General features: G+C 42.7%; 1 protein-coding gene across 1 annotated transcript in view; it reads right to left on the bottom strand.

Moving 5' to 3' along the window:
- The window catches only part of cdc25b (cell division cycle 25B), a 51,916-nt gene that overhangs the window by 18,073 nt on the left and 20,150 nt on the right, over nt 1-13,693 (bottom strand). The window contains exons 6-11 of the mRNA XM_072497663.1: nt 12,051-12,203; nt 11,409-11,519; nt 10,023-10,148; nt 9,359-9,448; nt 9,069-9,242; nt 7,410-7,511 (exon numbers count right to left, since the gene is read on the bottom strand). Coding sequence (XP_072353764.1) covers nt 7,410-7,511; nt 9,069-9,242; nt 9,359-9,448; nt 10,023-10,148; nt 11,409-11,519; nt 12,051-12,203 — 756 coding nt within the window. The remainder of the gene's footprint in view (nt 1-7,409; nt 7,512-9,068; nt 9,243-9,358; nt 9,449-10,022; nt 10,149-11,408; nt 11,520-12,050; nt 12,204-13,693) is intronic.

Below are 13,693 nucleotides of genomic sequence, written 5' to 3'. Positions count from 1 at the left end.
ATGATTGTTATCACTAAGGAGGTAGTGATGGGCAAGCTAATGGGGCTAAAGGTAGGCAAGTCTCCAGGCCCTGATGGATGCATCCCAGAGTGCCAAAAGAGATAGCTAGGGAAATTGCAAATGCACTAATGATAATTTACCAAAATTGACTAGACTCTGGGGTGGTCCTAGCAGATTGGAAATTAGCAAACGTGACACCACTGTTTAAAAAAGGAGGTAGGCAGAAAGTGGGTAATTGTAGGCCAGTTAGCTGAACTTCAGTAGTATGGAAGATGCTGGAATCTATCATCAAGTAAGAAATAGCGAGGCATCTGGATGGAAATTGTCCAATTGGGCAGACACAGCATGGGTTCATAAGGGCAGGTCGTGCCTAACTAATTTAGTGGATTTTTTTTTAAGGAAATTACCAGTGCGGTAGATAACAGGGAGCCAATGGATGTGGTATATCTGGATTTCCAGAAAGCTTTTGACAAGGTGCCACATAAAAGGTTGCTGCATAAGATAAAGATGCATGGCATTAAGGGGAAAGTAGTAGCATGGATAGAGGATTGGTTAATTAATAGAAAGCAAACAGTGAGGATTAATGGGTGTTTCTCTGGTTGGCAGTAGCTAGTGGTGTCCCTCAGGGATCAGTGTTGGGCCCACAATTGTGATTTGAAGTTGGGGACCAAGGGCAATGTGTCCAAGTTTGCCGAAGATTTGGATAGGTTAAGTGAATGGGCGAGGATCTGGCAGATGGTATACCATGTTGCCAAATGTGAGGTTATCCATTTTGGTAGAAATAACAGCAAAAGGGATTATTTAAATGATAAAATATTAAAACATGCTGCTGTGCAGAGAGACCTGGGTGTGCTGGTGCCCGAGTCGCAAAAAGTTGGTTTACAGGTGCAACAGGTGATTAAGGCAGCAAATGGAGTTGTGTCCTTCATTGCTAGATGGATGAAGTGTGACTAGGGAGGTTATGCTACAATTGTATAAGGTGTTAGTGAGGCCACACCTGGAGTAGTGTGTTCAGTTTTGGTCTCCTCACCTGAGAAAGGACGTACTAGCGCTGGAGGGTGTGCAGAGGAGATTCACTAGGTTAATCCCAGAGCTGAAGGGGTTGGATTACGAGGAGAGGTTGAGTAGACTGGGACTGTACTCGTTGGAATTTAGGAGGCTGCAGGGGGATCTTACAGAAACAAAATAAAATTATGAAAGAGATAGGATAGATGTGGGCAGGTTGTTTCCACTGGCGGGCGAAAGCAGAACTAAGGGGCATAGCCTCAAAATAAGGGGAAGTAGATTTAGGACTGAGTTTAGGAGGAACTTCTTCACCCAAAGGGTTGTGAATCTCTGGAATTCCTTGCCCAGTGAAGCAGTTGAGGCTCCTTCATTAAATGTTTTTAAGATAAAGATAGATAGTCTTTTGAAGAATAAAGGGATTAAGGGTTACGGTGTTCGGACCGGAAAATGGAGCCGAGTCCACAAAGGATCAGCCATGATCTGCCGGAGCAGGCTCGAGGGGCCAGGTGGCCTACTCCTGCTCCTAGTTCTTATGTTCTTGTAAAAGTACGGTAAGAAAAACTGGCTTGAAAGAATGACTGAGGATTTTGCATAGCAAAATCTTGGATAGCAAAAGATGCGTGCAAGTTCACAATTCAGATACACCTCTTTCTTCTGCCCCCACAAATCAGACTGTCCTGCAAAGTGCAGCTACTTAGTTATCAGTCTTAACCAGTTGTGGTGTCAGAAGCTACAAAGCAGATGCCAGCCCTGCATACAAAGTATCAGAGTAGATCACCCCTAATCACTGACAGGGGACAATGCTACATGGGGCACTTGTGGCAGATTTTGCCTTTCCAGTATCAGCTTGTTCAGCCAAGTGCAAATGATCTCATCTCAGCTTTGAGACTGCATTTCCACCATCTGATGGAAGAGAGCCAATATTATAGCCAACTGTAGTTGGAAAGGCAATGGTATAGTTCTCATGACTAATCTGCAAGAGTAGACATGGACGATGATGGGCATAGTGGGCCCTGCAGCTAAACTGCCTGCTGACAATTTGGAGACTCAAATGGCCACTTGGCCAACAGGACTGTATCCCAGTAAGCTAGTCAATGATGAGAAATAAACTGCAGGCAGCTTGTTAATCAGTAGCACAAGTTCAGTTAAGACTGTGGCTAAATGAAGGATGCACAACCACAAAATCAGGCCTATGACATCAACGTCTAGGTTCAAGTATCAAGATTCAGCAAGCTCAAAAGCAGAAACCGGAATATATTCACACGATTAGTTTACCCAAAGGGAAAAAACAGTTTTCTCAATATTCTACAGCATTAATAGCTTTAAGAAAACCACACTGACATTTGACTTGGTGTAATGTCAGCATAAAATGGTTTTTGCAGTAAGCTACTTGCGGTTAACCACTATTCTAACTTCAAAAAAGGTCACTAGCAGGCGTGACTCATGCAAACGAGTTTGTGTGTCATTGTATGATGAGTTCAAGATTATTGCATTTAAAATAAATAATTGCTCTAAAGTCCTATTGAAAATTTTATGGTCAACAAGCAAGCCTATATTTTAATAACATTTTACAGCGAGCACATCCTTAGAGATTAGTGCACGATCTTTTATGGAACATCTAGATCAGTGGCACACTGCAAGTCTGCTACTGTTGCATGCTTCCAGTTATATTTGAGGTCCTGTGTGAAGGTCAGGGAAAGATATTGTGATGTCCCATGCACAAGTAATCTGCAAAATCCAATACCCTTTATGGAAGGAAATCTATCTACATTTGATTCCAGACCTACAGCAATGTGGTTGACTGCACTGCAAGCAACAGGCAATTTGGGATGGGCAACAAATGCAGGCTTCGGCAGTGACACCCACACCCCATGAAAGTTTTTTCCCTTTATCTGGGCTCAATAAATAGGATGGTCATTTGGTAGATGCCACACATGTAATGCCAGGAAAAAACTTTACAAGCCTTACAAAACTTTACAGGGCGGGCACGGTAGCATTGTGGATAGCACAATTGCTTCACAGCTCCAGGGTCCCAGGTTCAATTCCGGCTTGGGTCACTGTCTGTGCGGATTCTGCACATCCTCCTCGTGTGTGCGTGGGTTTCCTCCGGGTGCTCCGGTTTCCTCCCACAGTCCAAAGATGTGCAGGTTAGGTGGATTAGTCATGATAAATTGCCCTTAGTGTCCAAAATTGCCCTTAGTGTTGGGTGGGGTTGCTGGGTTATGGGGATAGGGCGGAAGTGTTGACCTTGGGTAGGGTGCTCTTTCCAAGAGCCAGTGCAGACTCGACGGGCCGAATGGCCTCCTTCTGCACTGTAAATTCTATGATTCTATGAAGCCATGTGAACCAATCTACTTTTCAGGCTGCTAACACTAGCAGCACCTCAAATGAGTGGAGAAATTGGGCAATTAGAATAATTTGTAAACTAGAGTTTTAGATGTTAATCCAGTTCTAATGCAAAGTTGAGAAAACTAAAATTCAGTCAGACACTATACTTAATGTTCCAATTTCAAGATGAATAAGATACGGAATGCTAAAATTTTTAAATCAAGCATTATTAAATCTTTTGAAAGATCAAAATACTGTTTGAGGATCACATCTGGAGCAATTCAATAGCATTTCACCAGTGTTCTTGATGCTCAGTCAGTAAATCTAGCACCCACGTGCTAGAAGAGACAGTAGTCCCATACTGAGGCCATCTTTTTTAAAGAAAGGAGCCATATCATTAGCGAAGATTTTAGGGGACATGGTAATGGAATAGACCCAGGAAGAGGATACAAAGAATCATGCCACACAAGGACCATGGACTACAAACGAGGATAAAGGAGAACCAGTTGATATACTTGGCATTCCCAGAAACATTTGGCATGATACCACACAGAAGGCATAGTGTCAGAGGTAGTATATTAGCATGGCTAGAGGATTGGCTAACTAGAGTTGGGACGAGGGCCATTTTCAGTATGGTAAGCAGTACTTAATGAGTATCACATGAATCAGTGTTGGGGCCTCAATGATTTATAATGCATATCAATGACTTGGATGAGGGAAGTTTGCAGATGACAAATATAGGTGGAAGGCAAATGGTGAGAACACATTTGACAGGGATATAGACAGGTTAAATGAATGGGCAAAAAATTGGCCGTTAGAATACAATATAGGAAAATGTGAAGTTAAACATTTGGAGCTGAAAATTTAAAAGGAGAAAAACTGCAACAGTGGGATTTGGGGACACTTGTGCATAAATCACACAATAAGTGCAGAAGAGGCCCTCTAGTCCATCAGGTCTGTGCCAATACATGAAGATACCTGACCGGACTACCTAAATCCCAATTGCCAGCACTTGGACCATGGCTTTGAATGTTATGATGTGCCAAGTGCACATCCAGGTACTTTTTAAACGATGCGAGGCAACGCACCACTCCCACCCTCACAGGCAGTGCATTCCAGATCATCAGCACCCTCTGGGTAAAAAGGTTTTCCCTTAAATCCCCCCATAATTCTCCTGCCCCTCACCTTGAACGTGTCTGCTCAAGACTGACCCTTCAAGAAAGGGGAACAGCTGCTCCGTATCCATGCCCCTCAATCTCGATCAAGTCACCCCTCAATCTTCGCTGTTCCAGCAAACAACCCAAGCATATCCAACCTCTCTTCATAACTTAAATGTTCCATCCCAGGCAACACAATCCCTATAGAGCAGGAGGCCATTTGCCAATCGAGTCTGCACCGACCCTTGGAAAGAGCACCCTACCCAGGCCAAACCCATGACACTATTCCCGTAACCCCACCTAACCTTTTGAACACGGAGGGGCAATTTAGCACAGCATATCCAACTAACCTGAACATCCTTGGACTGTTGGGAGGAAACCGGAGCACCCGGAGGAAACCCACGCAGACACAGGGGAAAAAGTGCAAACTCCGCAGTGCCAAATCCAGAAAGATAGTCACCCAAGGTCAGAATCGAACCCGGGTCCTTAGCGCTGTAAGGCAGCAGTGCTAAACACTGTGCCACCATGCTGCCCTATCCTGGTGAATCACCTTTACACTACCCTCCAGTGCAATTACATCCTTCCTATAATGTGGCGACCAGAGTTGCACAGTACTCCAGCTGTGGCCTCACCAAGTTCTGTACAGCTCCATCATGACCTGCCTGCTTTTAGAATCTATGCCGGTGTCCCATATGCCTTTTTAAAGCGAGTGTCCCACATGCCTTTTTCGCCACCCTATTAAACTGCCCTTCTGCCTTCAGAGATCTATGGACAAACACGGCACGGTCTCCTTGTTCTTCGGAACTTCCCAATGTCAGACCTTTCATAGTATACTTCCTTGCTAAATTACTCCTTCCAAAGTGTATCACTTCACACTGTTCAAGTTAATGCCATCTGCCACTTACCCACCCAATAGACCATCCCGTCTCTATCTTCCTGCAACCCAAGACACTCCACCTTACTGTTAACCACCCGGCCAATCTGTGTGTCACTGGAACGACGGAGGTTGAGGGGCGACCTGATAGAGGTCTACAAATTTATGAGGGGCATAGACAGAGTGGATAGTCATAGGCTTTTTCCCAGGGTAGAGGGGTCAATCACTAGGGGGCATAGGTTTAAGGTGCGAGGGGAAAGGTTTAGAGGAGATGTACGAGACAAGTTTTTTTTTTTTTTTAAAAACAGAGGGTAGTGGGTGCCTGGAACACGCTGTCGGAGGAGGTGGTGGAAGCAGGGACGATAGTGACATTTAAGGGGCATCTTGACAAATACATGAATAGAATGGGAATAGAGGGTTATGGACCCAGGAAGTGTAGAAGATTTTAGTTTAGACGGGCAGCATGGTCGGCACAGACTGGGAGGGCCGAAAGGACTGTTCCTGTGCTGTACTTTTCTTTGTTATCATTATATTCGGCACGTCTCTAGTCATCCATGGTTTTCTGGGCTTGTTAGTCCTTTCTACAACCCAAGGAGCGAGCGTGTTGGGCCTGTACCCTCCCTATTTCCTTTTTTAAGCCCCACTGCTCTTCTGTAGATTTCCCCACAAGTATCTCTTTCCAGTCTACCCTGGCAAGATCCTGCCTTATTCTACTAAAATCCACTTCCCCCCCCCAATCCAAATTCTCTTTTTGCAACGTCTATTTCTTTATCCATAACTAAATTTAAATTGTATATGCTGTGGTCTCTATCACCAACACATCAACCACCTGCCTGGCTCCATTCCCCAGAATTAGGTCCAGTACTGCACCGTCCTTTATTGACCCTCTACATGGAGTTACATTTTATGAACTCCTCCATACATTTTATGAACTCCACTCCATCAAAGCCCTTAACAGGATGACGATCCAATTAATGATGGAAAGTTGAAATCGCCCAACATAATTACAGTATTATTTTTACACACCTCTGCGAATTGCACACATATTTGCTTCTCAATGTCCCACTGATTATTAAGCGCCTAGCAATGTGGCTGTCCCTTTTTTATTCCCAAGGTCTACCAAAGCATCATTTGATGCCCTCTCCAAAATATCTTTCCTTACTGAAATAACTGATTCCTTAACTAATAATGCAGTGCTTCCTCCTCTTTTACCCCCTCCTTGGTCTTGCCTCAAGATTCTATATTCCAGAATGTTGAGCTGCCAATCCTGCCCTTCCCTCAACGATGTCGCCTTGATGGCTACTATAATCACAATTCCATGTGTCAATCCTCATCCTTAACTCATCCGTTTTACCTTAATATCCCTGGCATGAGAAACAAAATGCTAGCATGCCAGTTCAGCAGGCAATTGGGAAGGCAAATTAAATGTTGGTCGTTTTTCAAAGGGAATGGAGTGTAAAAATAGGGAAACCCTGCTACAACTATACAGGGCACTAGATAGATCTCACCTGGAATACTGTCTAATATTTTGTTCCCCTTATCCAAGGAAAGACATGCTGGCATTGGTGGCAGCTCAGTGAAGGTTCACTAGGTTGATCCCAGGTATGAAGGGATTTTATGACTGGTTGAATAGGTTGGGCCTGTATTCAATGGAGTTTAGAAGAATGAGGGACAACTTTGTAGATGCTGTGGGAGTATAGAACAAAATTGCATAATCTAAGGGGTTGCACATTTATGACTGATAAGGATTTTCTTCTAAGGGTACTGAACCTTTGGAATTCTTTACTAGAGGGCTGTAAGAGGCAGAGTCATTAGTAGGTTTGAAGTAGAGATAAACAGATTTTTAGTCAGTATGGGGATAAGGCAGGAAAGTGGAGTTCAAGATAATCATATCAGATCAGTCATATTATCGAATGGCACTACGATCCGTCAGCATTAGCGAGATATGGCTCCAATTCAAAACCACAATAATATAGACTTCACAAAACAAACCAGGAAGAAATCCCACACCTGGGGAAAGAGAAGAGTTCGTAGAAACTCCATACCTTTGTAAAATCTCCAATCATGTGCCTGCAGTCATCAATTTGGAGCACTTTTTCAATTTCAGCATCGCAAAAAGACTTGGACCGCAGCAGAGGTCGCTGCTTCTAGATAGGGAAAGGAGGGAGAAAATAGTTTTGCGAGCAAAATACTCGTGTCTGTATATTAAAAGTCAATGAAGTTCTGGCATTGATGGCAAGAATTTTTCAAATGAATACAGTGGACTAAGATCCAAGTGTGTCATGCACAAGCATGCAGTTTGCTTAAAGCACGGAACTTGTCATTTTACTGTAAAAAGTTTCACCTAACTGGAACAAGAACACCCAAGTCCCTTTGGACTTCAACACTTTGTTTGCCATGTAAGAAATTCACTGCATTTGTTTGTCTTGCCAAAGGAATAAATATTTTCCACATTATACCCCACCTGCCCATTCAGGCCAAATTCTTTGAAGCTTCTTTACATCCTCAACTTGCAGTCCCACCAATATTGGAGTCATCAGCAAACTTGGAAATATCTATATTACATTTGGTCCCCACATCGCAATGATTGATATAGACTGAATAGCTGAGGCCCCAAGCACTGATCCATGCAGTACCTCACTCAAAGCCTGTCAGAGATTGATCTGTTTACCCATTTTCATAAAATTTACAATCATAGAATTTACAGTGCAGAAGGAGGCCACTCGGCCCATAGTGTCTGCGCCGGCCCTTGGAGATTGTGTGTCAATCTCTGGCAGGCTACTCCCACAAACACATGTGCTTAATTTTGCTCACTACCCTCCTGTGGAAATTGAAAGCTTTCTGAAAATACATTACAACCAGTGGAGTTCCCCATAGCTAGCTTGCCAGTAACACCCTCAAAGTGTGGAGTTATCATATCCTTTAGAATAGATTCCAGTGTTTTGCCTGCTACTGATGTCAGGTTAACAAATTTGTAGTGCCCAGAATTCTCTCTCCCTCCTTGCTTAAATAGTGGAGTTACATTTGTTACCTTCCAACCTGCACACATTGTTCCGGAATCTACAGAATTTTGAAAGATGATCAATGCACCCACTACAGCCATAACACTCTGGGATGTGGATCATCAGGTCCAGGGTACTGATTTCTTTCCGGTCCCTAATCTCAATTCTCCCCTTGGCTCCCCAATATTTCAGGCAGGTTTTCTTGTACCTTCCTACCAAGACTACAAAGTACTTGTGCAACTACCCTGCCATTTCTTCCTCACTCAGTGTATATTTTCCATTTTCTGCCGGTAATGGGTCCAGCTCACATGCCTTTCACAACTTTTTCACAGATCTATTTGTACAGTCTCATGTTCCAATTTGGCTGATAAACTACCCAGGTTTTGCTGCCCCTTGCTTTCACCCAAACTTATTCCAACCTCTCTTGATTCAGTACCGATACAAGCTTTTATCAAGGATGACTATGCCTACTTTTCCCCTAACCTGCCTAAATGCCAAATACACTTTAACAGTTCCCAGTCTTGGCTGTCCTGCAACCATGTCGATTTCGATCTGCCATGCCAGCCAAGGAGAAGTCCTGCTAGTTGACAGCAGTTGGAACGCTGGTCTCAAAACAACAGAGAACCTCAAATTACTCATTAATAATCTTCCTACCAAAATTCAGTACTGCTGGTTACAAACTGTACCAGAACTCAAGCTTACCACTTTTTCAGCACCCGTTTCTTCAGTTATGCCAGCAAGACTTCTCCTCCGTTTATTCTTCACTGGGGTCTCTTCATCTTTGGGCCGATCCACCCGCTTCAGGATGGACCGCATTTCATTGCCCAACGTAGGTGATTTGAAGTTGTTGGCATAGGACCATTTATTAGGAGTTCCCTAAAAGCGAAAAAGGAACTTTATCTTCAAACTGCAGGTGCATATATATAAAAATATATACACACATTTTGAAGTAGTCAAAAATCTGTCAAGTTTCATAGTAGACACAAACTCACATCATTCACAATTTCCTGTGAGATCTCTTTTCTAGCCATGAGTGGAGCAGTAAGCAGATTAGCCATGCCTGAAGGTACATCAGCGTCATTCTGTAAAAATAAATTTAGACGACCAAGATGTTTCAGTCAACAAAAGCAAATGACCAAGAATGAACAGGCGCTTTAGCCTCTATTTTATGAATATTCCTAGTAATGCAGATCATGGCTTAGTCAAAAGGTCAAAAAAGTTACAGTTAGTGTTCCTGCCAATCAACTTCTACACGCAAGTGTAGGCAGCCTATAAACCATGACAATACTGTAAGTGACTGCAACTTGCATGCAATCAGTAATTCTTCCCAAGGCTGCATGGTTGCAAACACAACCCAAGTTAAGAATGGACCTATAATGGGACGATGGACAATTCATAGCTCATGGGGGCAGTTCAGGAGTATGGTGTTGACAGAGGATCAACCATGATCATGCCAGCTGGCAGAGCAGACTGGCAGAGCAGAATGGCCTACTCTACTTTCTATGTTAAATGGGGGTGCTAAAATTTATAACATCCTAATCATGTTCAACAGTTCTTTGCCTGTGAAAATAGTTTCTACACTGGTAACTGCCTATTTTAGTAGTATATATGTGGGCAGTTATCAATTCCATGGGTTTAGACAGTCAAATGCTTCACCTCAATATCTTCATCAAGCAACTCCAAAAATCCATCGTCTTCATCATCAACAGAAGAGGTTAGTGAGGATTTGCGTAGAAGGATTGGGCTACTAACATCAGCTGACTCATCACCTAAAGGTGAAAACTACAGTAAAAAAAGCATTGTTAATATATTACAGCTTTTCAACCAAAGATCAGATTTGCCAAATCCACAGCAGAGATTTGTTTCAATAACAGACTACCAGTAATATATCAGCAAAGCAGGCACCCAATTGAGTTTGGTCTTCCCAATATAAAGGGAATATGAGCAGCACGAGTCTAGAAGGTACAGGCAAATCTCATAATAATAATCTTTATTATTGTCACAAGTCGGCTTACATTAACACCGCAATGAAGTTACTGTGAAAAGCCCCTAGTCGCCACATTCCGGCACTTGTTCGCGTACACTGAGGGAGAATTCAGAATGTCCAAATCACCTAACAGTACATCTTTCGGGACTTGTGGGAGGAAACCGGAGCACCCAGAAGGGACCCATGCAGACACGGAGAACGTGCAGACTCCGCACAGTCACCCAAGCCGGAATCGAACCGGGGACCCTGATGCTGTGGAGCAATAATGCTAACCACTGTGCTACCTTGCCGCCCATATGGAAGACACTGGGTAATGTGTAGACAATGAAAGTGCAATTGCTGGATCACTTGATGCATTGCGTGGGGTAAAGAATAACATTTACGCAACACATTTACACCCTCTAACTAGAATAAGAGCCAGAGAGATGCAAGGAAGTGATTTGCGAAAGGAATAAGCTGGCTACATAAGCATGAACACTGACTTAAGTACACAGAATAAAAATGTTGATTCAGTTAAATATGGTACATTTTATCTTTTAGGCAAGATGTTGCCAATGTTTGTAAAGATTTATGTATTTATAATAAATTGCAAAAGCCAGTTAACAGATTCATCAACATGTGGGGGAAGGCAATGGGCAAGAGGTAGGTGATCACCTGAAGCCAAGTTCTAAATTTATAAAGTCTCTAGACGGCAATGACAGCAAGCATCAATCGTCATTAGCACTAGAGGACAAGGTTCAGGAAAATAAAATAACTAGTATTCCCTGAACAGCATGGCTCATTATCTGTTCTTCCCATAAAACACCTTGGGATAATTATAAAACAGCTCTACAAGAACAAATTTGTCTTAAAAGATAGTTAGATTTTGCCTAGAATCCAGAAGATAAGGTGACCATTCGAGTGGGAGAAATGGCAGTGATAGCCATTTCAGTCAAGCTGTTTGAAAATACTGCAACACAAGTATTTTGAGACATCATTTAGGCCACTGCAATGCTAGGGAAGGTCAAGATGTAATCGTTTCTGCAATTCTTAGCAAATTATTTAAAATTACTTGCCATTAAAGCAGGTGCAGAGCTAGGCCTCTGAGCATGTCTGCTCCCACTTGAAAACGTACAGAGACGGTTTCGAGAAACTGGATGAACTGGTTTTTTGAACTCAAATCCTTCCTGAAAAAAAAAAGGTAGAAATAGGTGAATTCCTGCACAAAGAAGCAGAAAAGCCCAACTGGATGGAATTTATCAATGTTATTTGCTGGAGAAAGACGGCTTCAAATTATTGCACTATTCGACTGGTTACAGAAGTTGGACGCCATACCGCAAGCATAATTTCATCCACCAATGCCCTTAACCCAATTGATGTAAAACATAAAAACAGTTAACCCAGGGGTACAAAGGGCCCAAGAGAAGTCTGAAAAGTTAGATGAAAATACAAGGAAGAGACAAAAGCAAAGATAGCGTAGAATCATCGAGGGAACAGATGCTTTGGAAAGGCATCTACTTCACCTTTACTTTAAAATTAAAGACTTGCAGGGCAGGTAAAGGCCGAACCTTAGTTGATTGATTATTAACTACGTCTTCTTTGGTTTTAAGTCACTTGCCCAATGATGCCATGGTATTCCCAGAAGCAGCATTGACATTTCTGAGCTTCAAATTTGAAATCCCCACGGTTGCCCCAAAATTCCCATCCTTCATAATTACTTGATTATTCATTCTACAGATGGTAGAGAAACTTGTGTTTTCTTTGTTTCCTTCAGCAGAGATAATGCCAGCACATCCTTCGTGAAACACGTCAGAATCTAGAGAGTCACATTGGCTTGGCTTTAGTGCAGGACTTGATCCAAGAAGTCTCATCTGGAAATGTAAAAGCATAGGGTTTACACAAGTCACTGATCATCTAATTCCTGTGTTCCTGGCTTGCGCGTTGGAAGTCCTATGCAGAAAAAGTCATTTCTATGGCAAGCCTCATTCACACAGGTCGGGGACAGAGTCGCTCAAACACCAGTGGGCTCAAATGCAATAACTGGCTAACTAGAGATAATCTCCTGTGCAATGCGTATTGATAACTAGAGCTCCATTTATTTATTAAAAGCAGACTCGTTCAGAATGAAAGTTCAAAGTTTTCTTTGGGTTCTTGTCAAATTGAGGCAATTTTAAGCCAGTGTATGCAGGCAGCTGTTGATGTACATCAAGTGTGTGCGTGTGTGTGGGGCAAACCAGAAACAAGCAGCTGTGCATCTTGAAGGTGCAGCATTAAGATTAACCCCACAACGGATGTCTCCATAGCAACTATTCTCAAAAATTCAATGGCGCACTACTTTGAAAGAGCCATGCAATCCAGAAATGCCCGTGTGGGGCCCCCTGCTAAAGTAGATTGTCAATGAGAGCAGAGAGCAATACAAATGGGTGCCGAGAAATACAACGGGGGGGGGGGGGGGGGGGGGGGGGGGGGGGGGGGAGAGAGAGAGAGAGAAAGAAGAGAGAAACATTTTGGGTTTTGCCTCACTGCATCATTATTCACTGATCGCTGCTAAAAAAGACAAGAAACTGGAGCTTTTACTGCTGAAAACAGTGATATGAATGTACAAGATGTTTCAGGCATAGACAAAGTAAAGCCAAATTTTATTAAATTGTAGAAGAACAAGTTCAAACTGGAGAAAAACTTAAGAAACTGATCCACCTGAAGAATCAGATTCCAAAGGCAAATGCTCCCAGAATAACTGAACAAAACAGTTGCTCCAAAGTGGGTGGGATGAATGAGGTAAGAAACATGCATTAGACCCCAATATATGATTCATATGGGATTATTATGGTACATCTATTTTGTGCTACAGGACAAGACCTTCATGGGTCAGGGAGAATTCTGGTCTTTCAAAGATTCTATATATCCCGGACCCAAATAGTTTGGTTTGAAAATTTTAGCCACAGCAGTATATTTCTGCATCATTAGATCCCTTGAGAAGAATTTAAGAGGAATAAAAAACACCTCGTGTACTCTACATCTGCTCATTCAAGTTTACATTCGGTAGTGAAAACATTGTTCATTGTCTTCAGGATTCCTGAAAACGTTGACAACTTTCTGAAATCTCTAGTGATTCCCATCACAGCACACGCTGCAAGTTTTAAAATGTACCAAATACAGCAGTATTTCCACTACCACTATGGGTAATATAGATTAGGTGAGGGTTACTGGGTTACGGGAGCAGGGTAGACAGTGGGCTTCAGTAGGGTGCTCTTTGTAAGGGCCGATGCAGACTCGATGGGCCGAATGACCTCCTTCTGCACTGTAAATTCTATGAAATTAAGTTTTCAAAATTTAAGGCAGCCTGGAAGAGCCACAGGAT

Source organism: Scyliorhinus torazame, chromosome 3, assembly GCF_047496885.1.
Source record: "Scyliorhinus torazame isolate Kashiwa2021f chromosome 3, sScyTor2.1, whole genome shotgun sequence".
In the NCBI taxonomy this organism is placed as follows: Eukaryota; Metazoa; Chordata; class Chondrichthyes; order Carcharhiniformes; family Scyliorhinidae; genus Scyliorhinus; species Scyliorhinus torazame.
Note: the sequence above shows the minus strand (reverse complement) of the source record. Positions and strands in the feature narration are given on the sequence as shown.